At 39.8% G+C, this 25,793-nt stretch overlaps 1 protein-coding gene across 1 annotated transcript; it reads left to right on the forward strand.

Annotated features, from left to right (window-relative positions):
* Nucleotides 1–437: 437 nt before the first annotated feature.
* Nucleotides 438–25,554, forward strand: LOC127416594 (dapper 1-like). The gene is made up of 4 exons (XM_051656021.1): nt 438–846; nt 17,365–17,500; nt 21,926–22,018; nt 22,312–25,554. The coding sequence occupies exons 1-4, from the start codon at nt 637–639 to the stop codon at nt 23,694–23,696; spliced, it is 1,824 nt and encodes a 607-aa protein (XP_051511981.1). The 5' UTR covers nt 438–636; the 3' UTR covers nt 23,697–25,554.
* The last annotated feature ends 239 nt before the right edge of the window (nt 25,555–25,793 follow it).

Raw genomic sequence — 25,793 nt, forward strand, 5'->3', positions numbered from 1 at the left:
GTCCGCAAAAGGACTAAAGTCTGTGTCAAGCCGGAAACATTTACCAGGTATTCATTAATTAGCCTCATTTTCTCATCCACACACGCATTTCCCTGTCGTCTGACCTGGTAGTCAGTAACACTGGATAATTAGCATTTGACAAATTAATAATCTCAGCGTCCATTCATTCATCCATTCATTTAGCGGTAGAGTTTGACGGTCGCGCGCATGAAACCCAGTCGATGGTCTGCATGCAAATGAAGCCGTAAGAGACTAACCAATAGGAGTGTGAGTTGTCCGGGTGTGGGCGGGCAATGTTCCCTAGGAAAGCGGTGACTGAGAGATTTCAACCAATCACAGTGGACAGAGCGGAATATTCTAATGAGCATGGAACACCTCAATGTACAGCAATGTAAGGGGCGTGAGGAAAAGATTCAAAACTACGATCGATGCCCAAACATTGTGCGAACGCAGCGAAATGAGGAACATAAGCTCGTGTTAGGAGAACACACACACTAAATAGGCATTTGTCACATTTTTGTGGTAAAAATCCACAGTTATAGAAGAAGATACAAACTGCAGGCGCAACATACTGAAAGATTGATTGCTTTTGTTCTGTTGGTAAGACTCATTTGACTCCTCTCGATTCCTCTGAAGATGGATGGAGAGCGCAGTAGGAATAAAGAGCGTCTCGAGGCCAGTTTGGCATGGCTGTGTGAGCTGGAAATGTTAAAGCAGCGGCAGGAGAGTCTAGTCCTGGGCGCCTTGTCGCTCGGGGATACAGTGCCTGGATGCATGGCGTGGGGTGATGTCTGTCCGGCCCGCAGCAGCAGAGAGCACGAGCAGCTGACTCTAAGACGACAGCTGGTGGGTACAAATATGTGAATAAAGTCCTTTTGGAATTCGCTTTAGACAGTTAAGTATCACTACATGGAGTTGTGTATGTACGGAAAGTGAGGGAGAAAAAAAACTCCCAAAAACCAGCTACAGATGCACACAGTCAGTCGAGCAATTACGAGAAGCCATTCAAGTGTATAAAAGTGTTGTCAAGTGTACAAACAACAAGAGACTTGTTTAAAAATATATCTTGTGTGTTACCAAGTTTACACTTGAAAACTGCTATGTTTCATTGCGGTTTTTAACAACACAATGATGCCATTAACAGTGGTAATCGATTTACAGCGAGTGTAAGTGGCGCGTTTTGACAGCTGTGATTGATGTGCACATGGAAAAGGGGGCGGGGCCTCCATTCGTTTAACTATCCATTGTTCCTTTCGCATGGATTTACTAATATATGCTTTATACCAAGGAATGTGTAAAGATTAATACTTTTTTACCTAATGTCCAGTACCTATGATACTTTTTTATTTTTCTTCGTGTTAGAGATAGCTGTTGTTATTATGGCTTAAATATTTTCATTTTTTATATATTTTACTATAAATATTTATATTATATTATATTATATTAGCCTATTGGTTTTTGTTAGTCGTGCATTTCGTTGATGATGAACATTTGGAAGTGTGGCTATTTTATTTAATTTATTTTCATTTTAAAACCCTGTTGTGCTGTTGTTACCTAATAGAGAGCTCTGTCTATCTGATCTGAGCCTTAAATTGTACTTTAAGTGGTGTAATTCAGTATAGTCAGGTTGATTCAGTAGTATGATATTAAATATAATTGGTTTGAATACAGATCATTTAGATGTACACTTATGTTAGCAAATCTAGCGGTTGACCGATATATCGCTGACACCGATAAATCGGCCGATATTCTGATTTTTTTTTTAATTATCGGCATCTGCCGATAAATTTTCCCCTTTGGCCGATTTGTTTCTTGAGGGAGCTGAGGATGCCTGCTTGTATGTGAGTCGACTGAGACATGTAAACGATCAGTCGCAGTTCGTTTTGTTGTTACATGCCACCGTGTTACTACAATAATAGACCAGTGTGCATTGCAACACAGTGTCATTTAAATGGTCCGCATACCAGAGCCGCAGCAGATGCATTTGAGCTCATAATGTTAAAGTGCTCGCCTGTTTCATTCTCCCTCTCTCTCCTCAACAGTTCCTTGTAACTTTTAACTGTCTTGTCTAATGATAAAAAGGCAAATATCAATAAAACTAATATCATATACCGTCTGCAAATATGCGCATATCTCGTTTAAACGGATGTAATAAACCAACCTCACACAACTTCAGCAGATCCAGCATCCTGTGGAATGCTCATAAATCTTCCACTGAAGCACCTATTCTAACAGGCTCTCCTCTGCTGTTCCCTGTAACTGGCATTCATCTAATATAATCCTCTGAAGCGTGTATTCTATCAGCAAGAATCAAAAACTTCAGGATCAGGATCAAAAGTTCCTCTCATTCACAAATCATAACAGTCAGTCCATGACATTTCAAGCAGGCGATCCAGGCCGTTTAAACTGTCAGGAGATTCCTGCTCACGCTGAATCCGCACGAGCGTGTGAGTGCATCTTCAAAGTAAAATTGCTTCACGTGTGCTATAAGTAAATGTCTTATTCACTATGCACTGTATGTACAATTGGTTTAATTCTGTATTTTTTTAGAAAATGCGATTGCTAATGTGGACATGCTATCCATGGTTGCTGGACTACTGTGTGCACTGTTATTTCCTTCTTCCTAATATATTAACAATTTCTTCATGTGCAAATAAATGACTACAATTTGATGACTAAACAGAAATCAGAAATAACTGTTATCTACCATTTAAAATAAAATATTATTTTTTTAGATTCTTACAAAGTTGTGAAAATGGGTAAATATAGTGATAAAGAAGAGTTCATAATTTTTTTTAGCAATTTTATATTTATGTTATTTACTATTTTAAATTGTGTGATATATCTGCATTGTATCAACCTATTGGTCACCCTGCTCTCTGGATATCGGCATTGGCCATTAAAAAACCATACTGGTCGATCATTAATGAAAACATGCCTTTTCTGTTTACATAGTTGCGGAAGCGTGATGTTTATTCAAGTAATCTTCTTATTTTAAGCCTAGAACGCTTAAGTCAAAAATGCCCCAGCATCTAGTTTTTAGGACATCATTTTTACATGAAGTAGTCTTTTGATCTGCCACTCTGGTATTCCTCAATTTATGTCTTCTATCAGTGACTTCTTTTTTAACATTTAGTTGAATATTTTTTTAATTATAAGAGAATGTACATCAATTCCCATAGAATGCATATGTGGGTCATGTTTAACCAATGTGTTTCATATAGGATTCAGTGCATTTATCACTGGTATTATTTTTTGTAATACATTGATTGTTCTTAGTTTCCATTTGTTATGTAAGTAAATATATGTTAAATACCATGTTTACGTTAATACAGTATATATGTGAAGTATGCAAGTATAAAGTTGTCATTTAGACTGTCCCATTACAGGGACAGTCCTCATGGAGCAACCTGACATTAGATGCCTAGTTCACAGCAAGGACTCAATGGTAATATCTCCTGCACCACTTTTTTGAGCCTTGCGACTTCTTTTTTTAGTACGCCTCACCACTCCATACAACAAAAATAGTAGCTACATAGAGGAACATAGAATTATTATATCATTTGGCAATATAGATTACATAAGGTTGTCAATTTACAAGTTGATCTTTTTTTTTCCATTGTACATGTGTGAGTAGAGTTGTTGAGACATTTCATATTTTACCACCAAACATGGAAATTGCTCATATTTCTATTGTAAGCTTCTTTACACCATCACCCAAAAAGCCTACTCCATTTTCAATGTACTAAAATATATTTCATCTATTTATAAATGTAAATTACTACTAAAATTTTCATCAGAGTTAATTTTCCTTTAAAAAAATAAGTAGATTTATAAAGCATTTAGATTTCACCTGGGTCTTTTTTGACCCCCATATGCATTTAAGGGGGGTGAAGCTACATGTGCATCCTAGGGTTACACTAAGAGAGCTCATACTCCCTCCTGTCGTTTCATTACCTGTCCATCAGTATCACTGCCTCATGGGTTAGGGCCTCACTCACTCTAACTCAGTTTTCAATAAAGGGCCTGTGAAAAGGTGGTGAGAGAAATCAAATAAGCAGCAGTCTTTCTTTCCCTAGAGTTTCTCCCCCATAGATGGATCAGACAAAAGGCGCGTGGAGCAGAATACTAATAAGCCAGACGCTTGCGGGACAGGAGTGTGCGGGAGAGCTCGAGACACATCACCCAAATGAGCTGTCAGCAGCTTGTGCGCTCTGCTTCAGCGGTCAACGGAAAACATTATTCAATCTGCCAGAACCTCATTTGTTAAGCCCTTTTAAGATCCATTGGCGAGGATCTATCTATCTATCTATCTATCTATCGATATTATCTATAAATAATTATCAGAAACCCTTTGACTGATTCGACCACAGTCATTACCCTATCCCAGAGAGGCAATCAGATATTATCTCCTCAAGCAACTACAAAGGAGGAAGTGTGCGCATAGTGTTCACACAACCCTGTGGGTACCATGTAATTACACGTTCATCCTCTAATTATATAATTAGCAGTGTAACTGGGGAAAATCCTTACATACCAAAAAATTCATGTTAATACCTGAGCTTTAAATCAGTTAGACGTGCCACATATCCATTTGTAAGTTCAGCTTTTGTGCTGACAGTGCAGTTGAGAACAGTATTTAGGACAATGTGTATTACAGTAGCTAGTTTGCACATCTGGGCAAACATACTATACATAAACCCTCAAGGCCAAAGCTGTATAGCTGCGTGCTATATGTGTGTGTACCTGTGTGAATGTACACGCTTCAGTTATTAGTGCAGTTTAGTGATGTAGTTTCTGCTTTGGGACTGTTTGGAAGATGTGTCAGTGTATGCTGAAAAAGGGGGTAGGGTGTGTTTTTTGTTTTGGGGGGGGGGTCTGATTGTGTCACATTTTGGCTCATTAAAGGCAAGTCGTGCACAGCAGCCGGATAATGAGAGTACACATGCAGCCTGATCTCCCTCAGGTCCTGTCTGTTTCTGTGATAATCAAATAGACCGCTGCCTTCTGCGTGCACATGTGTGATACTTTGAGGGTGAGACACCAAACTAGGTGATCCGTCATGTTGTCTTAAGACATTGTATGAAGATTAATGGTGAAACAGAGTCAAAGATCCACAAGGGAACACCAGACGAGGTTGAGTCATGGGCTTCACTGAGAATAGATGATATCATGTCTGAGGCTTCGACACATGAATTTGACTTGTTTTATAAATTTGTTTTTTCAAACAACTGACTCTCCGCACTGTCATTTTTTTCAGTAATGAAACCAGATCCATATGTTCTGACTAGGGATGTCAGTTTTCAGACATCTTCATAATCGATCGTCGTAGAAATTAACGATCAATTAATTGATTAATCGTTAACGTTAATACCACAAAACGCACGTGGAGGATTCCAAATAATATGTGCATGTAACCTACACTATAAAAATAATTAAAATTATTACACTTAAGAAATTAAAGTATTGGCATTTTCCTCTTAAAATATTCTTAGTTCGATGTATTTTAATACATTTAGACTACGTTTAGTATGAATTTGGGTATTATTTAATTACTGTTAGTAATAACTTGTATACAAGAAACAACTGTGCTTGTTTTCATGTTGTACTTTAACATACTATCATGGTGTATACAGAAAAAATTGTTCATTTATAGAGAAACGCTCCAACACTGATTACATTGAGCCTGCTTCATCTTCATCTGTGCGTCTTCTATGTGCAGGAGACTAAACGCGAAAGTGTTCCACCACGCGACTCCTGTCGCACTCGCACCAGCGGGTAATGTGATGTTTAAAGTATTACATTTGTTAAAAAAAAACAAAACGTGGTATTGTGCCGATACTTCACACAGTCCAGATGACTGTTTTTTATTTTTTATTTATTTATATATTTTTTATTGACAGTGCCGCACCTGAGTGTGTAGATGGTCCTAGGTTAGTACGTTGACATCATTAACTACTTTGAGTTGTTATGACAGCCAACACCAATCAAGTTGAGGCTGAAATTAATTTTTACTCTTAAGAAAACTTAAATGGTTGTTTTTCTCCATCTGGATTGCTCGTTTTGCTATTGCGTCTCGAGACCAGAAATAGAAAACAAGCAATTAGAACCATAATGGCGCCACCCAGAGATTGCTTAGGAAAACTGTGGATAGACAGCATTATCAACATCTGCTGACATGATTACTGAACGCATTTGTCCTGAAATTAATTAAACGACGATCTATAAGCTTAATCGATCAAAGTATTAACGAAGATTAATCAATTATCGATTAATCATTTACATCCCTAGTTCTGGCAATGGCTGCGTTCGAAACTAAAGGTAGCTGTCTTGTTGGTGCCGAGTATGGCTGCTATGTTGCGAGCTCCGACACAACATAGCAATGTTTTGTTTGTTTTGTTTACAATTCTTATGTTTTTTGTCTTGGATGTTGTCTGCCTTATTGTCTACGACAGACAAACACTTTTGGACATTGGTTCAGCGATCTCACACCAAAAACCGGACTTCACATTCCTCAATGCCGACCCGCTGTTTACAAACACGCAAGCAGAGCCCTTTGTCTGGGCAGCACGGCCGTGGAAACGCAGGAGGAAAAGGGGAAACAGAGCCGGCGTTCTCATCAGAGTAAGACGCAGTGCAAATCGACCCCCGCTACCCACTATTCTACTGGCAAATGTTCAGTCTCTGGATAACAAGCTCTGCGAGCTGAAAGCGCGGATCTCTTTCCAACGAGAGACGAGGGACTGCTGCATTATCTGCCTAACAGAAACTTGGATGTCTGCGGAGATTCCAGACTCAGCCATTGAACCCACGGGGTTCTCCATGCACCGAGCGGACAGAGCGAAAGACCTCTCAGGTAAAAGCAGAGGTGGTTGTGTATGTTTTATGATCAACAAATCCTGGTGTGATCAGAGGAACGTACATTCCATCAAGTCTTTCTGTTCTCCTGATCTGGAATTTCTTATGCTTCTGTGTCGACCATTCTGGCTACCGAGGGAATTCACAGCGGTCATTATCACAGCTGTGTACATCCCCCCACAAGCCGACACAGACTGGGCACTCAAGGAACTGTATGGGAGTATAAGTGAGCAAGAAACCGCGCACCCTGAGGCCGCGTTCATTGTGACCGGGGACTTTAATAAAGCCAGTTTAAAATCAGTCGCACCAAAATATCACCAGCACATTAGTTTCAACACACGAGGGGACCGGGTTTTGGATCATTGCTACTCTCCGTTCCGGGATGGCTACAAATCCCTCCCCCGCCCACCATTTGGCAAATCGGACCAGTCTTCCATTCTGCTTCTGCCCGCTTACAGGCAGAAATTGAAACAGGAAGCACCCACCCTCAGAACGATCCAGTGCTGGTCGGACCAATCAGATTCTATGCTACAAGACTGTTTTGATCACGCGGACTGGGAGATGTTCCGGTCCGCCTCTGATGACGACATCGAGCTTTACGCTGATAGCGTAATGTGTTTCATCAGAACGTGCGTAGAGGAAGTGATTCCGACCAGAACTGTACGAATCTATCCGAATCAGAAGCCGTGGATCAATAGCGATGTTCGCGCGGCACTTAATGTGCGGACCTCCGCTTTTAATTCCGGGAACGCGGAGGAGCAAAAACAAGCCAGTTATGCCCTCCGAAAAACTATCAAAACAGCAAAACGCCAGTACAGGAGCAAGATTGAAGGACAGTTTAACACCACCAACTCTAGAAGCATGTGGCAGGGAATTAACATCATCACGGACTTTAAAGGGAATAAAAACTCCGCCATGAACACCGCCGCCTCTCTACCAGATGAGCTAAATACTTTTTATGCTCGTTTCGAGGGAAATAACACCGCCCTCGCGGAGAGAGCTCTCGCGGCTGAAGCTACAGAGTTTAGTTCACTCTCCGTCTCTGTAGCAGATGTAACCCGATCCTTCCGACGGGTGAATATCCGCAAAGCCGCGGGCCCAGACGGCATTCCGGGCCGCGTCATCAGAGCGTGCGCGAACCAGCTGGCTGGTGTTTTTACAGACATTTTCAACCTTTCCCTCTCTTTGTCTGTAGTCCCCACATGCTTTAAAACATCCACCATTGTGCCTGTTCCAAAACAATCAAAAATAACTTGTTTAAATGACTGGCGTCATGGTTGCTCTGACCCCCATCATCAGCAAATGCTTTGAGAGACTAATCAGAGATTACATCTGCTCTGTCTTGCCACTCAATCTTGACTCGCTGCAGTTTGCTTACCGCAACAACTGCTCCACTGATGTTGCCATTGCATCCACAATACACACTGCTCTCTCCCACCTGGAAAAAAAGAACACTTATGTGAGAATGCTGTTTGTAGACTACAGCTCAGCATTCAACACCATAGTGCCCTCCAAGCTAGATGAGAAACTCCGGGCTCTGGGCTTAAACAGCTCGCTGTGCAGCTGGATCCTGGACTTCCTGTCAACAGACGCCAGGTGGTTAGAATAGGCAGCAACATCTCCTCATCACTGATCCTCAACACTGGAGCCCCACAGGGCTGTGTTCTCAGCCCACTACTGTATTCCTTGTACACACATGACTGTGTGGCAACACATAGCTCCAATGCCATCATTAAGTTTGCTGATGACACGACGGTGGTAGGTCTGATCACTGACAATGATGAAACAGCCTACAGAGAGTCCCATCACCATCAATGGAGCACCAGTGGAGAGAGTCAGCAGCTTCAAGTTCCTGGGTGTCCACATCACTGAGGAACTCACATGGTCCGTCCACACTGAAGTCGTTGTGAAGAAGGCTCATCAGCGCCTCTTCTTCCTGAGACGGCTGAGGAAGTTTGGAATGAACCGCCACATCCTCACACGGTTCTACACCTGCACTGTGGAGAGCATCCTGACTGGCTGTATCTCCGCCTGGTACGGCAATAGCACCGCCCCACAACCGCAACGCCCTGCAAAGGGTGGTGCGAACTGCCAAACACATCATCGGAGATGAGCTTCCCTCCCTCCAGGAAATATATACAAGGCGGTGTGTGAAAAAAGCTCGGAGGATCATCAGAGACTCCAGCCACCCGAGCCATGGGCTGTTCTCACTGCTACCATCAGGTAGGCGGTATCGCAGCATCAGGACCCGCACCAGCCGACTCCATGATAGCTTCTTCCCCCAAGCAATCAGACTTCTTAACTCTTGATCTCTCATGAGCAATATACATCAGCACTGCACTTTATTACCCTTACTCTTGTATCTCACACCGGACTGTCATAAATTATATTATTATTATTATATTATGTCTCTCTTAACAACTGACTATCAACCGACAGCCTGAATGTCAATACAGTACAATACTGTACATTCTATATATATATATATATATATATATATATTTTTTTTATATATATATTTTAATTTTTAATTTTTATTGAATAATGTGTATCTATATAGTAAAAAAAAACAAAAACAGCGTATTGTATACTGTACAGTGTATGTTATTATTTGTATATTGTTGAGTGTAATTATGTGTATAACAGATGTTTAAATTGTGTTGTGTTAATTTGATGTTATTGAAAATTGGTATATGTCTCATCACTGTCACGACTGCTATGTTGATTGGAACTGCACCCAAGAATTTCACACACCATTGCACTTGTGTATATGGCTGTGTGACAATAAAGTGATTTGATTTGATTTTGATTTGATTTGATTGTTGCCTCGCTGCCCTATCAGTCAATGACTCAACAGACAGTGTTTGTGTATGATGGTATCTTCAGAAACTGGTTTTGAACAGGCTACTGAGGCAGCATAATGTCACATCGTTGCTAGGATACCAGCAACTGATTATTGCCATCTGATGTCCACTAAAGATAATGCGTCTGCTTCAATCAGTCCAACCAAACCACAATGGACTATTAATCTAGAACAAAATCAGGAGAGTTTTGGTGATAACCAAATGTATATTTCACAAATAAAATACTAATTTCTATCTAGAAATGGAATCAAAAGTTGGAAAAAACGTACACTTATACACAAATTGGCTATCACCTGCCTCTTCGACCGGCAATTTTTTTTTTCTTCAGCTCAACTGCTATGGAACTGCGCACACAGGATTGTGGGAAGTCGCAAGGCTCAACAGGATTGAGGTTGCGAAGGATACATTTATGCTGCCTTCAAAAATCGATCAGATGAAGGTATCTCAGTAGACAGGATGTGATCCCTTCCTTCCTCCATATATAGCCTCCGAAGGCAACATTTTCCTGGTTTCGGATGCAGCCAATTTAAATCTGATATATATATATACATTGGTTGCCACAGCAATGACTTAAGCACCAACACAAAACCAAGAGACAGAGGAGAGTAACTAAAAAAATATTATTATACACTTATTTGATAAAACGAAATCAAGTCTGACTATTTAGATTGAAAGGCATTTACAAAAATTTGTCAAGTCAGATTTCTTTTTGTTTCTGTTTTTTGTTTTTTGTTTTTTTTCACTGTTCAGGCTACAAACTACTAAATGGATTTGACTAAATGGAAATATTTTTGCTTTCAATGAAGTCTAATAATCTCCATAAAATTGGATTATATTTTTAGTGGAGTGTTATCTTATTTTGACTTTGTTTAGTAATAATGTTGTTTGAGCATTCAAATCAGGCAGACCTAAAATTGATTACATTGATTTCTGATTCTTTATCTGCCTCCTCCCTCCTCCTCCTCTCTCTCTCTCTCTCTCTCTCTCTCTCTCTCTCTCTCTCTCTCTCTCTCTCTCTCTCTCTCTTTCTCCACCATATTGTCATGGTTTCATATGGGCAATACGATTCTAATTCTAAAAACAATTGCAAAATTCTTGTGAACACTGAAGTTGGAGAGGTGGCCTTGCTGTCAGTGTGACTGCTTCAATCTTTTGATCTGAGCTGCTCATTGGAGACTTGGGTTTGAGTCCGGCGTGGGTTGTGTTACCATCCAGTTCCTCTCTCTCTCCTTGATTTTCTGTCTACTTCTGCTCTTGTGTCAATCAATAGGAGGTGCCAAAATAAATTTTTAGGCAGAAGTCTAATTAGTACAGACACATTTATTGCACAAAATGCACCCTTAAGGCCAAACGTCCTGGATACTTGCGTAACCTCCGTTCCCTGATGGAGGGAATGAGACGTTGTGTCGATGTAGTGACACTAGGGGTCACTCTTGGGAGCCCAAGACACCTTCTGGTCTTTGATAAAAGGCAATGAAAATTGGCGAGTGGTATTTGCATGCCACTCCCCCGGACATACGGGTATAAAAGGAGCTGGTATGCAACCACTCATTCAGGTTTTATGCTGAGGAGCCGAGACAAGGTCCGGCCATTTCAGCGGGTAGTTCAGCGTTGTGGCAGGAGGGACACAACGTCTCGTTCCCTCCATCAGGGAACAGAGGTTATGCAAGTAACCAGGACGTTCCCTATCTGTCGCTCACTCGACGTTGTGTCGATGTAGTGACACTAGGGGTCCCTATACAAAACGCCGCAACTGGCTGAACTGTGTTACATGAACTGGCGGTGTGTGACGGGCAGACAACAGTGTTCCTCATAGCCAGCGCACCAGGCCGACACATAACCTCCCCCAACATAGTTATGAGTGTCGAACGGCCCTTTGGGGACAAGTCGACTACCCAAAAGATAGAGACAGTCTAGCCCAGTCGTGGCCTCTTTTCCCCTTCTTTTTTTCCACTACCTAAAAAAAGGGGGAATATCCGACTGGGCCGACCAGGTGTAGTCGGGGGATGTCCCTCCCAAGGTGAGTACACCGTGGAGACCACACCTCGCCCAGAGAAGGGGGGGGATATTTAAGTGGAAAATCCGTCACATTCGCTGACAGAGAACGTTTGCAGTTCTCCTACCCTCTTGATGGAAGTGAGCGCAATCAGGAGGGCAGTCTTAAAGGAGAGTGCCTTAAGCTCAGCTGACTGCAAAGGCTCAAAGGGGGCTCTCTGTAGACCCTGAAGAACTACAGAGAGGTCCCATGCAGGAACGAGGCGCGGTCTGGAGGGGTTCAGCCTCCTGGCGCCTCTCAGGAACCTGATGATCAGGTCGTGCTTCCCTAAGGACTTAACGTCCACTGTGTCTTGGTGTGCTGCTAAGCAACTTACACCTTCAAGGTGGAAGGGGACAGCCGCCCTTCCAACCTCTCCTGCAGGAAGGAAAGCATCGATCCGACTGCGCATCTCTGGGGGTCTTCCCGTCAGGAAGAACACCACTTAGTGAACAGATGCCACTTAAAGGCATACAGGCGCCTCGTAGAGGGGGCCCTAGCCTGAGTGATCGTGTCTACCACTGCGGGTACAATGTAAACTGTCAAATACACAATCCCTGCGTTCCAAACGGGATAAATCCACCTCCGAAGGGTACTTCAAAGGGGGAACGATTGTGGTCGGCATGTTGAAGGGTCATTCCAAACCGAAGGGCTCATAAATAGCTGCTTTGCAGGGCACTTCAAAAGTTGAGTTTCCGTAGGGTTTAAATGATGGACACTTCACTGCCAAGCGGGCTGGAACTGGACCATACATCATAAATCTGCAGGTTACTCTGTTTCCATAAACAAAAAGTCTGTGATTTATAAAGGTTTTTAGTTTAATGAACTTTTAAAAACATTTAAATTCCTTGCCTTCTGTATGAAACTGGCTAATGCTTGTGTTATTTTGAAATCAAATAAATATACACAGTGGCATTTTATTTAATTAATAATTGAACATATACTGTACATTTGTATACAGGTTAATTATTATTATTATTATTATATTTATTGGGGGGTTAATATTGTTTAAATAAATAAAACATTTAAACATGAAGCTTAAATTTCTTTATAAAGTCTTTAAAGCACTTAGTTTCGGTTCGCATTCTGAAAATAGTAAATAGTAAGGCAAAATCATGTATAAACATTTCTGATTAGGTGCAGGTGATGGTCATTAGTGTCAGCCTTTGTGCAATGGCAGCGGCTGCATAGATTTGGCTTGCATATGACGCTGAAGTGCATTCCGAATGACTGATATTTTTTAGCCCTACCCCTTCAACCCTCCGAAGCTCTCACTCTGGAGGGTAAACCCTTCGAAAGGATTAGGGCAAAGGGATAAGCCCTTCAGAAAGGAATGCACCCATTGCCTTTACTGTGTCGAAATAAAAGCTCCTTGTGAAGTTGAAGTAAATACAACAGCACTTTTGGTGTTAAAATAAAAGCCCCAGGTGGAAGTGAAGTAAACAGGACAGAAATATATTACTTTTGTATAAAGCAAACCTAATAATCAGAATAATAATGATAATTCTGCATTATATTATAATAATAAACCTGATGTGTCCCACAGTAATAATTTTGCATTATGCACACCTTGTTCATTCAAAAAAATTTATTAGTAAAAATATTTGAAGGTAAATAATGCTTTTTATTAAGCTACTATGTATCATTGTATATGAAATATAAATATAAAGCACATATCAATGGAAATGATTGAACTTCATTCTTCCTTGTTCTTATTTAAACCTTGTGCAACCTTAGGGACATTTTTGTCTTTTTCATTTTTCGATCATTTTGGCTGTGTTAATGCCAATGGCATAAATTTAGCCAAAGGTGTGTATTTATGGGGGAATTTTGATATTTCCAGTTCCTATAATACATCTATAATACACTGTGTACACAAAATAGTTACACTCAGAACCTTAAGGACAAAAATGTCCCCATTGAAACCCATTAAAACAATATTTGCAAAAATTGCAATATTTCATCCCAGTGCCATTAAAGCATAACATTATGAATTCTATGATATTATGCTTTCATTCCGGAGCCCTTGCTTCAAAATTACATTTTTAAATATTTTCCACCAGATGGTGCCATTTTTCTTATGTTTAGCCTATGGAGCAAATACATGATTTTTTCCTATTTTTTGTTTGCTGTATTAGAGCACTGCAGGCCAATTGAATAAATGATGGAGCTAAAATTGTGTCGTTGTATTGGTATGGCTGTCAGAGTGTGTCTTTTTTATGTGTGTATTGAGAAATGTGTGTGTGTGTGTGTCTGTGTGTAAAAAAACAACAGTGGCATATGGCATTATGGCAACAAACTGGCATTTAAAGGGTTAAAATCCTGAAAATGAATGAATATTTGGTAGTTGTGATCAGGAAGTCAGTGAAAGTGGAAAATAATATTCATATATAATAATTTTATGGCAGTTTTTTGACACTGACATTTTTGTCCTCTAAGGTACTGAGTGTGTGTGTGTGTGTGTGTGTGTGTGTGTGTGTGTGTGTTTTGGCACTGCACAAAAAAATAATAATGCATCAAAATCAGTGTTGTTGCTAATCATTGACATATCCCAGACTGTGATAATCCAAACAAAAAATGTCCCCTTAACATTTAGTATATGGAAAATAATTATTTTTTTGTGTTTTTTTTCCCCCATAAAACACAACAGTAACATTATATAAACAAACTGGCATTTAAAGGGTTAAAATCTTGAAAATGAATTAATATTTGGTAGTTATGATAAGGACTGATGGTTAAAAACTAATTGAAAGTGGAAAATAATATTAGTATATAATATTATTATGGCAGTTTTGTGACGCGGACATTTTTGTCTTCTAAGGACAATACAAGGGTTAATGAAAACCTAATTATTATATTTTAATTTAATCTCTTTAAAATATTGAAACTGCTCGGCTACAGTGGCTGTTTGGATGAAGTGATGGTTCCTCTGATTAAAAAAAAACAAACAAAAAACACTTTTGAGCCATTTTAGAGCAAATACATCATTATTGATATTGAGATATATGTTGAATATCATCAATAGGCTGAAAAATATTGAGATATATCGCTCAGCCCTTATTCCAACTCATGTGCACTACGACCACTTTGCGTGCAGACAGTCTGCAGGTACTGTGCTGATGCCAAGTGTGCCGTGTGCAAGATGTACTGGCATGCGGAAAACAGAAGTATGTTTGGCTTTTAGGACACCTGATCACACATGATATCAGCTTGTTAGTTCCTAATGTTTTTCCACCTAAAGTCAAACCCAATGTGCGGAATTCCAGACAAGCATCAACAGGCGGCAGTTGTTCATGCCCCAAAAATGGCCCATACTGTGCCTTTGACTTTACTTCCCTTTTGATCTCTGGCTAATGAGATACTACAATTGTAGTAAAGTGAGTGAAATAACACAGTTTTGTTCTCCGTAATGTTAGTGGTTATGGTTTGGTTCAGGGTTACGGTTAGGGTTAGGTGGGTTAAAATCAGATGTGCTGTTTTCTTTCAAATTTTTATTCAATCAAATAAGTACTGTAAGTGAAAGAATGCAATTTTGCTCTCAGTATTGATGCGCGTATGTGCGACCGTAGTTCCAGCGTCAACCACCGGGGGCAGTTCGGACATTCAGAAAGCATAGACCGATTTTACCAGACCAAACATTCAACCTCCTATTCAATGATCTTACTATTCTGATCTCATTCATTCCTATCCATCAAACACACAGTCAGAGTGTGTAGGAACCCTTAATAGAACAAAAAGGGGACAATGTAAAGGGGAAAAAAATACTAAAAGAGGATACAACATTTTATATAAATCAAAATTATTCAAAACAGATCTTAACCTTTTGCATCACCTTACTGTCTCAACCAAAAAAGAAAAACCACTGAAGAATTATGTTGATTATTAAATATGAAAATCATTAACATGTTTGTTTTATCACCAAATATAGAATTGTCTCATCCAGTCTGTTACTCAGATGTGTCTTGGATTTCTACATCCAAACTTTGGTTTTGCCATTATTATACCCTTTATTATGGAAAATAAAGAGAGGAGAAAGAAACTGAACTCTAAATAGACAAAGTGGTTAAAAGAATGCCCCAAGTCAAACCACCTTTGCGTCATAGACCAGCATAACATAACAACATCTAAAAATAATAATAATTTTACCCAATTCTGCCCTGGGCAGGTGTGGAACATACAGAGATGCATACAGGACAAATTTTGAGACAACAAAACAGGAGTTAAAGCTTGTTTTTATGATTGTGTAGTGTGTTCATTTGGGTTGCAAATCTGTTCCAGTCTGGCTTTGGACAGAAGGGGGGACAACGCTTAATACAAATAGAAAATGCAACTAATTATATAATTTAGCGTAGTTAAAACAGCTAAATAAATAGGCTTATCGACATTTTAAATTGATTAGAAAACGCTTTTCATATCTTTTGTTGCTGACGTCAAAAGCTGCAAGTCCAATCAAATTCTGTAGAATTTGGTGCAAATTCATGTGTTTCGTGGTAGAAGCTATCCAAATTAGGTAGATGTCAACATGGGCCAGTTGCTCGACATCCCCTCATCCTCGGAAACCATAAACAAAACTATGCAAAGTTATAAAAGTAAATGACCCAGATTGCATTAGATATGGCTTCATTTGCAATAAGGACAAACATGTAGACCACAATGTTTTGTTTGGTGAATTATTTGCTCCCAAAAGCATGAAACCATCAAAATTCAAGACAGAATTAGAAACCAAAAATCTAACTACAGGTATAACGACAAGCTTTTTTTGTTTGTTTGTTTGTTTTTGGTGACTTTTTCTTTACGATAAACAATTTTGGTACTGCATTAAGTCGCTACTTTATGTCCAAAGTAAAATGTGGGTCCTGAAGTAAAACCAGTTGAGAACCACTGGTTTAAAGGAAAGCATACTCCACAGTATCTTCCTGTCTTCAGTAAATCATTGATGTTCCAGGTTTGCTGCATTTGCTTACTTATATAACTGCTGCCAGTGGTGCGCAAGAACACACACCACACATCAGTGACATGTTCCAACAACACACACACACACACATATACTTCATGCTTGATGCTGTCTATTTTATCCATCTCACATGATCCCTGTTAAGTTACAGTAACACCCAAACACTCACTTACTGTATGATAGTCACTTATGAATTCAAATGCATGACACATTATATGCATTTACCTTAATTTATACAGTACAGGAAACCACTTTGTAGGACTGTAATGACACTGATAGCCTTTATGACCATTTAAAATATGAATGATGTTAAATTAGGGCAATCTAGGATAGTGGTATTAATGTGTTACATAGTGCACTCTTGTAATGTACTTTTCTCTTATATGAGTTACTGTAATTTCAGCACTGTCCTACTCATATCTGAATATGCCTGCATGGCAGAAATGTTGCTGTCTCACCACCAGACACCAGAACTGTTACATTGTATTTTCTGTACTCTTAATGGCCAAAAGACTCACCTCACATTCTTATAGCATTTAAGTTAATGAGTTATGTTGATGCTTTTACTTGTGTTTGTACTCTTGTGATTGGTCTCCACAACAGTTTTAAATTGACCCCAGAGTTCACTGTCGTCATGTTGTGTAACCCTGCAGAAACGGCTCCAGGGCGCCCCCAGTCTGCTAATGCTGGCACTGCAACAGCAGCTCAGCGAGTTAAGGGTAGATAGAGGACTCACATGTGAGCAGAATACAGAGGAGGATTTGGACAGTCCCAGTACATCCAGCTCAGGTACACCAGGACTCCATGAATAATTTATTCACTGTAGTTTTTATGAAAAATTGCACATTTCTGGATAGTTATTACTATGCACAGAATTTCTGCACTTAATTGGATAGTTCACCAAAAAATGAAAATTCTCTCTTCATTTACTCACCTTCATGCCATCCCAGATGTGTATGACTTTCTTTCATCTGCTGAACTCAAATGAGGATTTTTAGTAGGGATGTGCCAGGTTACTTTAACATTCAGTTAACCGTGAGCTTTCACGAACGGTTAATTGTTTTTCATCGGGATGCAGGAATAAAGGTTTATTGTGATGGAATTTCCTCAAACACTCAAAATAGCAGCAAATAAAATGCACAGTGAGCTATGAGCCTAAGTAGCAAAATATGTAGATCTTAAAATGATAAAATCTCACATTAAACTTAAACAATAATGAAATTGTCATTGCATGTAGTATGCGCTCTGCCCGGGCAGGTTCACATTTCTTTGATGGAGCGAACGCAAGTATTGTCCTGTGCGTGGAGTTACACTGCGGTTAAATAGCCTCTTCAGGGTGCTTTGATTTTTAAATGGTTTAAAATCAAATGGCATTGAACTTGTCTAACTATTGTATGTAAATATACACATTAGAGCAAAAGGAAGGTCTTGCTGTTTATAAAGCGCTGAAACTTTCCTTGGTGAAAAAAATCTGGAATTATGTTTAATGGTGTAACAGTCACACAAACTGTTGAAACAACGCAGGTGTTTCATGATATGATTATAAAAAAACATTACTTTTGAACTTTACTTGTGGTGATCCTGTGCGAGATACTGAAAGAGAAAACAGTGAGATTCAGCACAACAGTCAAAGATGCCTGTCAAGCGTGTGTTAACAATACATAGAAAAACAGCGCAGACGCACAGAAAAGAATTATGTTCAGGAAAAGCTGAATGCTATTCTCCAGTGCTTTATAGATGAGGCTTCAGATTTTAGTTTTATGCCAGACCACTCTTGTCAATATTAGTCTAGTTTTACTCCTACAAACCCCTCCTCTATCAGTGACTTAATACTGAAGTCCAATTCTTCATTTTGCCGACTTGATCCTGCTCCCACATCCCTCCTCAAACTCTGTCATTCTGTCATCTCCGCACCTATCTCACATTTCATAAACAGCTTCTGCTTCTCTCCCTTTACCACTTAAAACTGCGGCAGTAACTCCAGTACTTAACCTAACTTGGACCCTACTGTTCTTTCTAATTTTCGCCCTATCTCTAACTTACCATTCATTTAAAAATTACTGGAAAGAGTTGTTGCCTCCCAGTTACAATCTTTCCTTGTTCAAAATTATCTTTTTGACCCCTTTCAGTCTGGCTTTCGCCCACTTCACAGTACTGAAACCGCCCTTCTAAGGGTTGTCAAAGACCTACTACTCACTGGTGACTGGTTCTCTCTCCATTCTTCTATTACTTGATCTTAGTTCTGCTTTTGATACTGTTTGCCATTAATTACTTCTCTCCCGCCTCTCGGATGTTGTTGTCACCGGTGCTGCTCTCTCCTGGCTTTGTTCATACCTCACGGATAGACAGTTTTACATTTCAATGCAAAATTTCCCTGAAATTAGGTGTCCCTCAGGGATCTGTTCTTGGACCTCTACTATTCATTATATATATACTGCCTTTGGGTCAACTCATTCGCCGCCACGGTTTCAGTTACCACTGTTATGCTGATGACATTCAAATATGTACAGCTTGTAGATCTGCTCCCACTCTCCAGACTATCAACATGTGTAAATGAAATTAAAAAATGGCTTAACTCCAACTTCCTAAAACTGAACTTGGATAAAATTGAGATCATTATTATTGGAACACCAACACTTACGAAAAAAATTCCTTATGACTTTGGTTGTGATATTGATGGCACTTTCATTAAACCATCCAATACTGTAAAAAATGTAGGTATCATCTTTGATCCATCCCTCGCTTTTGAAGCTCATATTAAATCTGTATTTAAAAATTCTTTCACCTTCGCCGCATTGCTCGCCTTCGTCCCTTTATCAGTCTCAGAAACGCTGAAACACTGGTTCATGCATTTATATCCTCACGTCTTGACTATTACAATGCCCTCTTCATTGGTTTACCTGCTAACTCTATTGCTAGGTTGCAATATATTCAAAATTCTGCTGCTAGAATTCTTACACATACCAAGCGCTCAGCTCATATTACTCCATTCCTGTTTGAACTTCACTGGTTACCAGTTTTGTTTCGCATCAAATATAAACTAATCCTGCTTACATTTAAATCACTTCATGGTCTGGCACCTCACTATCTTAGTAAATTGCTTCTCCCCTACAACCCGATCCGTTCGCTTGGGTCTTCTGGATCCGGACTCCTTTCTGTCCCTAGATCTCGCCTCTCTACTTTGGTGGCAGGTCATTCAGCGTAATAGTACCCAATATATGGAATTCACTCCCCCTGACTCTTCACAGCATCTCTTCTATCTCTGAGTTTAAATCTCAACGTAAAACTTTTTTGTTTTCTCAGTGTTATTTATCTTAATGTGTTATGTATTCACTCTCAATGTCTGTGCTGTCTGAACTGTGTTTTTGTGACTGTTCTTTGTTTGTGTATTATTGTGTTACTATTGTAAAGTGTCTTTGAGCTCTGGAAAGGCACTATATAAATTCAACTTATTATTATTATTAGCCCCTAACTCGCCATGTACTTGAAAAACTGACCCAAAACCGACAGTTTGCCAGAACTTGTCGATTTCTGTTTGGGTTGAAGACCTCTATTGCACCTGTAGAATAACCAAATTGTGATTTTGGTATTCAAATAGTGGTGCGTCGAGTGGTTAACCAAATGTCAAGTATCCGTGCACATCCCTAATTTTTTTAAACATTTCTCAGCTCTTTTGGTCCATACAATGCAAGTGAATGGGTGCCAATATTTTGAAGCTCTAAAAATCACATACATCTACATAAAAGCAATCCATAAGACTCCATTGGTTAAATCAGTATCTTCAGAAGCGATATGATAGGTGTGGGTGAGAAACAGATCAATATTTAAGTACGTTTTTTTTTTTTTTACTATAAATTCTCCTCCCTGCTCAGTCAATCTTCACTTTAACTTTCATTTTCACATTCTTCTACTTGTGTTTCTGGTGATTCACATTCTTCATGCATATCGCCACCTACTGGGCAGGGAGAAAAATTTCTAGCAAAAAAGGACTTAAATATTGATCTGTTTCTCACCCACACCTATCATATCACTTCTGAAGATATGGATTAAAACACTGGTGTTGTATGGATTACTTCTATGATGCCTTTATGTGCTTTTTGGAGCGTATACATTTTTGCACCCATTCACTTGCGTTGTATGGACCTACAGAGCTGAAATATTCTTCTAAAAATAATAATTTCTGTTCTGCAGAAGAAAGAAAATCATACACATCTGGGATGGTATGAGGGTGAGTAAATGATGAGAGAATTTTCATTTTTGGTGAACTATCCCTTTAATTAAGAAATCTTGGCCTATACTGATAGCTGATAATTGTTTTAACTAATATGAAGGCCAGTATTTCAAATATACGTATATATGTAACAATGTATTTGTTTTGCCTTTTTTTTTTTTTTTTTTTAATAACAGCATTCATACTAAAAGCCAAAACATACTGTACGTGAGTAGTACTTGAACACACACTTTTAGATATGCAAGCTCGATTTTGTGTGTTGTTGTGTTCCAAAATGTGTCTGAATGCAATTCATAACACAACCCAAGTACGCTTTGCATTCTCAAAGTTGCCACAAGTAAGTTAAAGTCAATATATGTATAGCAACTTACCTGAAATAATAACGCATCCAATTTAATGGTACAGAGATTTGAAGGTAACTGTTTCACCCTCTTGAGGTTTGTTACCACCACAGTAAGACAAGAACTTATGCTAAGCATGTTCAACCAAACTGGTGTTGGCCATTTGTTGGCCAAGCACTTGAATCTGCATACATATATTTGTGTGAAGTATATTTCTGGCCTAAAGCTCTGATATAGGATTTACATGCTTCATCATTCAAATGAATCATTCAAATGCAAAGTAAATATGATGGATAGCTGTTCAGTACTTTTGTCACCTGGCATAAACATGTGTAACCTGTATCTGAATTTGAAAATAGTACCCCACTTATTATCTGGTTCCAGTATGAGCCTAATCAGACTAATTTATTGAAAAAAATAAAAAAGATTGATCTAATGGTATCTATTGTGCATCCCTAGTTTTGTCAAGAGCTGGTGTTTGTGTTAGGATGTGTGTTGACATGCAAAGGTACATTGTAATTGCACACATCCATAACCAGCAATTAGCCAGCAAAGCATACTATACATCCATATGAATGATAGAATGAAGGTTAAACTATTTGAAAATAACCTTTTAAAAAAATTCAACTTAACTTCCCTAAGGGCTTTATGACCAAAGTGATAGTCTGTCTCCTCCACTGCGTACCTGTTTGACACCAAACCTTGCTGTCTCCTGTAACAGGCCCAGATCAATGGGTGAGTGTGTCCTGTAATCATACATCACACCCAGCACCTGTTTATACACTATCAGTGCATTCATTCTTTCTCTCTCAATACTATGAATTATTTTTATGAATTATTGCTAAGGCAAGCATTACTATTGCTTATTCTTAGGGTTAGAGGGTTTTCAAAAAACCAAAGGCGGGTGAAAAAAATTACAGTTTGTATAGGCATACAATGAAACTTATATGTTTTGAGCAATAATAAGAATTAAATGTATTTCTCTAATATGTTCCTAATAAGAGTTATTTCCCTCCATTTGTTGACAGATGACTACATGCTAGACTGGGAGGCTCATATGGAGCCCCCAGTACATACCAACCTTCCCCGCTCATTTTCTGTCCCATACCCCCCTCTAGAGGGAATTGCTGAGGGAATAGAGGAGGAAGAGGAGGACGAAGAAAGCCCTCAGTGGACTACAGATCAGATGGTGGAAGAAGGGCAAATGGCTGAAGGTAATGAAAGCCTTACGCTTGAGATTAGCCTCACTACTGATGCTGAGGCAGACCCTACAGAAAAGATAGATGACGGCCCAACAGCAGAAGACATCCAGCAGGCCATGCGTGTGGAGGCATATATCCTGGGTCTCCTGCAGCGTCGACACCTCAGATCTACACCAGAACAGGACTCTGATCCCAATCGGTGGCAGCACTTACACACATACCAAACCAGTTACCCTAACTGTCCAGACCTTCCACTTGATCAGCCAGAATGGCTGAATTGGGCAGCTCATTCAGAGGAAGAGGGATATTTCAGAAATCTTCCTAATGTCCAAATTGGACCAACTTACATGAGCAGCGAGCAGCAAGAATCCTCCTTAGAAATGGATCAATATGGAGTTGCAGAAGTCTCCACCAGCAATGATGAGATTGACTCACCTTGGCAACAACGTGGTTACCTTGAACACAACCCCACAATGTTAAACACCACAAAGCCACATTATATTCACACTTGCTGCAATCATACCTGCACATCTATGTCAGCAACTCCAGAGTCTCGTGAGCAACACCAGCCCCTCGCTTCTCAAGAGTGGACTCTTCTTCAGTCCCTAGTCAGAAGGGGTTCTGAAGATAGGTGGACATCCACAGGACACAAACACGCCAGGACAACCAGCCGCTCTAGGTCAGAGGACAGTGGCCTCTCTCAAGGATGGGCCGCCCAACCTGAGCACAAATACTTTACAGTGGGGCGGGACATGGGCAGTCACCGTAGTGACGAATTTAACCCATCCAGTCAGCGCCTCTGGTGCTCCTCAGCAGATCTCAGTCAAGAGGAGGATGAGGGAATATCCAGAGAGGAGGCTCGTGAGCTCAGACACAACCATTTACCTGTTCACAGCCTCAAACACACCTGTGTTCAGTTCAGGGAGAAGGACCAGAGGGTTGGGAAGGAGTTGGAGGCAGGTATTGCACCAACTAATGGTTCAGACTCCAGTCTGAGCGAGACTTTCTCCCCAGGGACGAGTTCGGTGTCTAGTGACTCAGATGAGAGTGGAGGGCTGGTCTGGCCACAGCAGTTGCCCCCTCGTTTGCCTCCTCCCTCCTCCTCACAGAACCCCTCCAATGCTGTGGTCAAGATTAAAGCCTCACATGCGCTCAAAAAGAAGATAATGCGTTTTCGCTCAGGCTCTCTCAAACTGATGACCACTGTCTGAGTCTGGCCACCCCATATATTTAAGGTTTAAGAAAATCTCTGCCCTTTTCTTGGCACATGCTGGCATTTTTTGAATTAAATTTTTACAGATTTGTGAGAGTGCTCGATCTTATTTGAAGAAGTTCAACTAAAGTTCTGTACCACCATTAATCAAAAACTTTGGGGTTAGCACTTTGGGGTTAATGTTCACTTCATTAATTTACATTGTTATGATTTCCTGCCCAACCTCAATTCTGTTATGATTATGTTCATAGTCACGTACACTCTGTTTTAGGAGTGAAAAGCATATAAAATGGTGGACAGTGATAACCACAGTAACGTAAACAAGAAGCATGCATGCAAGTATTCGGAGACAAATTACCATCTGACAGATTTTTTCAATAGAGGTGCAGCTTTTTGTTTATGCTAGTTAACAAACTGAAGCTTTTAATCAGTGTGCTCTATGTAATGTATGGGTTACCCCTGCACACAGGGATAGTGAGAGAATCTACATTGGAGAGAGACAGACTGGAGTCTGGTCACATTTACCTTTGTTCAGCAAAATTCATTGGGCGAAAAACAGTACAGTCATTTCAATGGGAATCCGTAAAAATCCGAAATTTTGCCTGATGGACTTCCGATGACTAAGAATTTCCTTATGCCATCCCAGATGAGTATGACTTTCTTTCATCTGTTGAACTGAAATGAAGATTTTTAGTAGGGATGTGCACGGTTACTGTTTTTAACATTCAGTTAACCGCAAGCTTTCATGAACGGTTAATTGTTTTTTCATCGGGACGCAGGAATAAAGGGGGGAGGGGGGTGTTGTCGCTGTCCTTTTCTGCATATTGCGGACCCCTTCAGCATACCGCCGTGCCATTTTGCGGCCCTCTTCAGCCAGTCGCGACCCGTTCGGCATAACACGGCATCCCGTTTCAGCTTATCACCGCCCTTTTGGTTCCGTTTCGCGGGAATGTCCCAGTTCTCCCACAATCTCTTTCTTTTGCTTTACTTATTATCAGCAAAACTATTTTTTTAAATTATTTTATATATATATATATAATTTACTGACTACTCAGAACTAATGCCTGAATCAAGCCATTTTAACACTACCCTGCTGCTGATGCTGTCACATGTTGTCCACAGATTAATGCAGAATGGGAAGTGACTTCCACAGACATATAGATGAACATTATTTAAATCTTTTTACCTTGTTTATATCTTTTAACATGCAAAAAGTAATTATTAGGGGCCCTTGCCGAGCTAATTAAAACATAAAAGTTGTCACCTGGATTTAAATCTCATTAGGGAAGCATTTTAAAGAGGGTAATTTACACAGATCATCTCCCAGACATTATATGACAGGATTGCTAGGGTCATGAAGGCATGCTTATTTGTACTATGTACCACTTTGCCTGCTATGCCCCAGGTGATTTTTCTAGTTTGCACAGCACATGGGTTGCCCATTCATTTTTGAATTACACAAGACTGAAGTCAGCTTGATACATTCATATTTTGTAGCATGTTTGTTAAAATAAATTTGTAGAGTACCTACTACATGTATAGTTATTTATACTTTGACTATAATATGTTATGGCATGTAGCTTCCTCATTAGCACCACCTAGTGCACTGAGGACTGAAATATTTGATTTTCTTGCTGTTGTATAGCACATGTATGGCATTGGTAAGGGAGTTTTACCTGAGCCATTCATGGGCAACGGACACACCTGTAAATATATTTTAGTGTGGTGTGTATCTTATGAATTGCCTTGCCTGCACATAATATTTCACCACCTTTGATCTCACTGCTACAGTGTATTTTAGAGATTGCTATGTTGTAATCTTTAAAAATGTTTCTGTTCATTGCATGTTCTTATAAACTCCTTTGAACTCTTTCATGTGTATGTTTTAATATAATCTGGGGGACCCATCTTTTATCTGTAGAGTAGACATGGGTTTTTGTATCTAGAAGTGACAAAAATGCTGGCTGAGAGTTGAGGGCTCTGGGTGGTTCCTGGCATAAAAAGAGGATGTATGCCAAACATTTTCACACTTTTCAGAGTGTAAATATTTATGTCTCACTGAGTCATTGTAAGGGCCTTGCCTAGTTGAACGCAT

The sequence above is a fragment of the Myxocyprinus asiaticus genome, chromosome 26 (assembly GCF_019703515.2).
Source record: "Myxocyprinus asiaticus isolate MX2 ecotype Aquarium Trade chromosome 26, UBuf_Myxa_2, whole genome shotgun sequence".
Lineage (NCBI taxonomy): Eukaryota > Metazoa > Chordata > Actinopteri > Cypriniformes > Catostomidae > Myxocyprinus > Myxocyprinus asiaticus.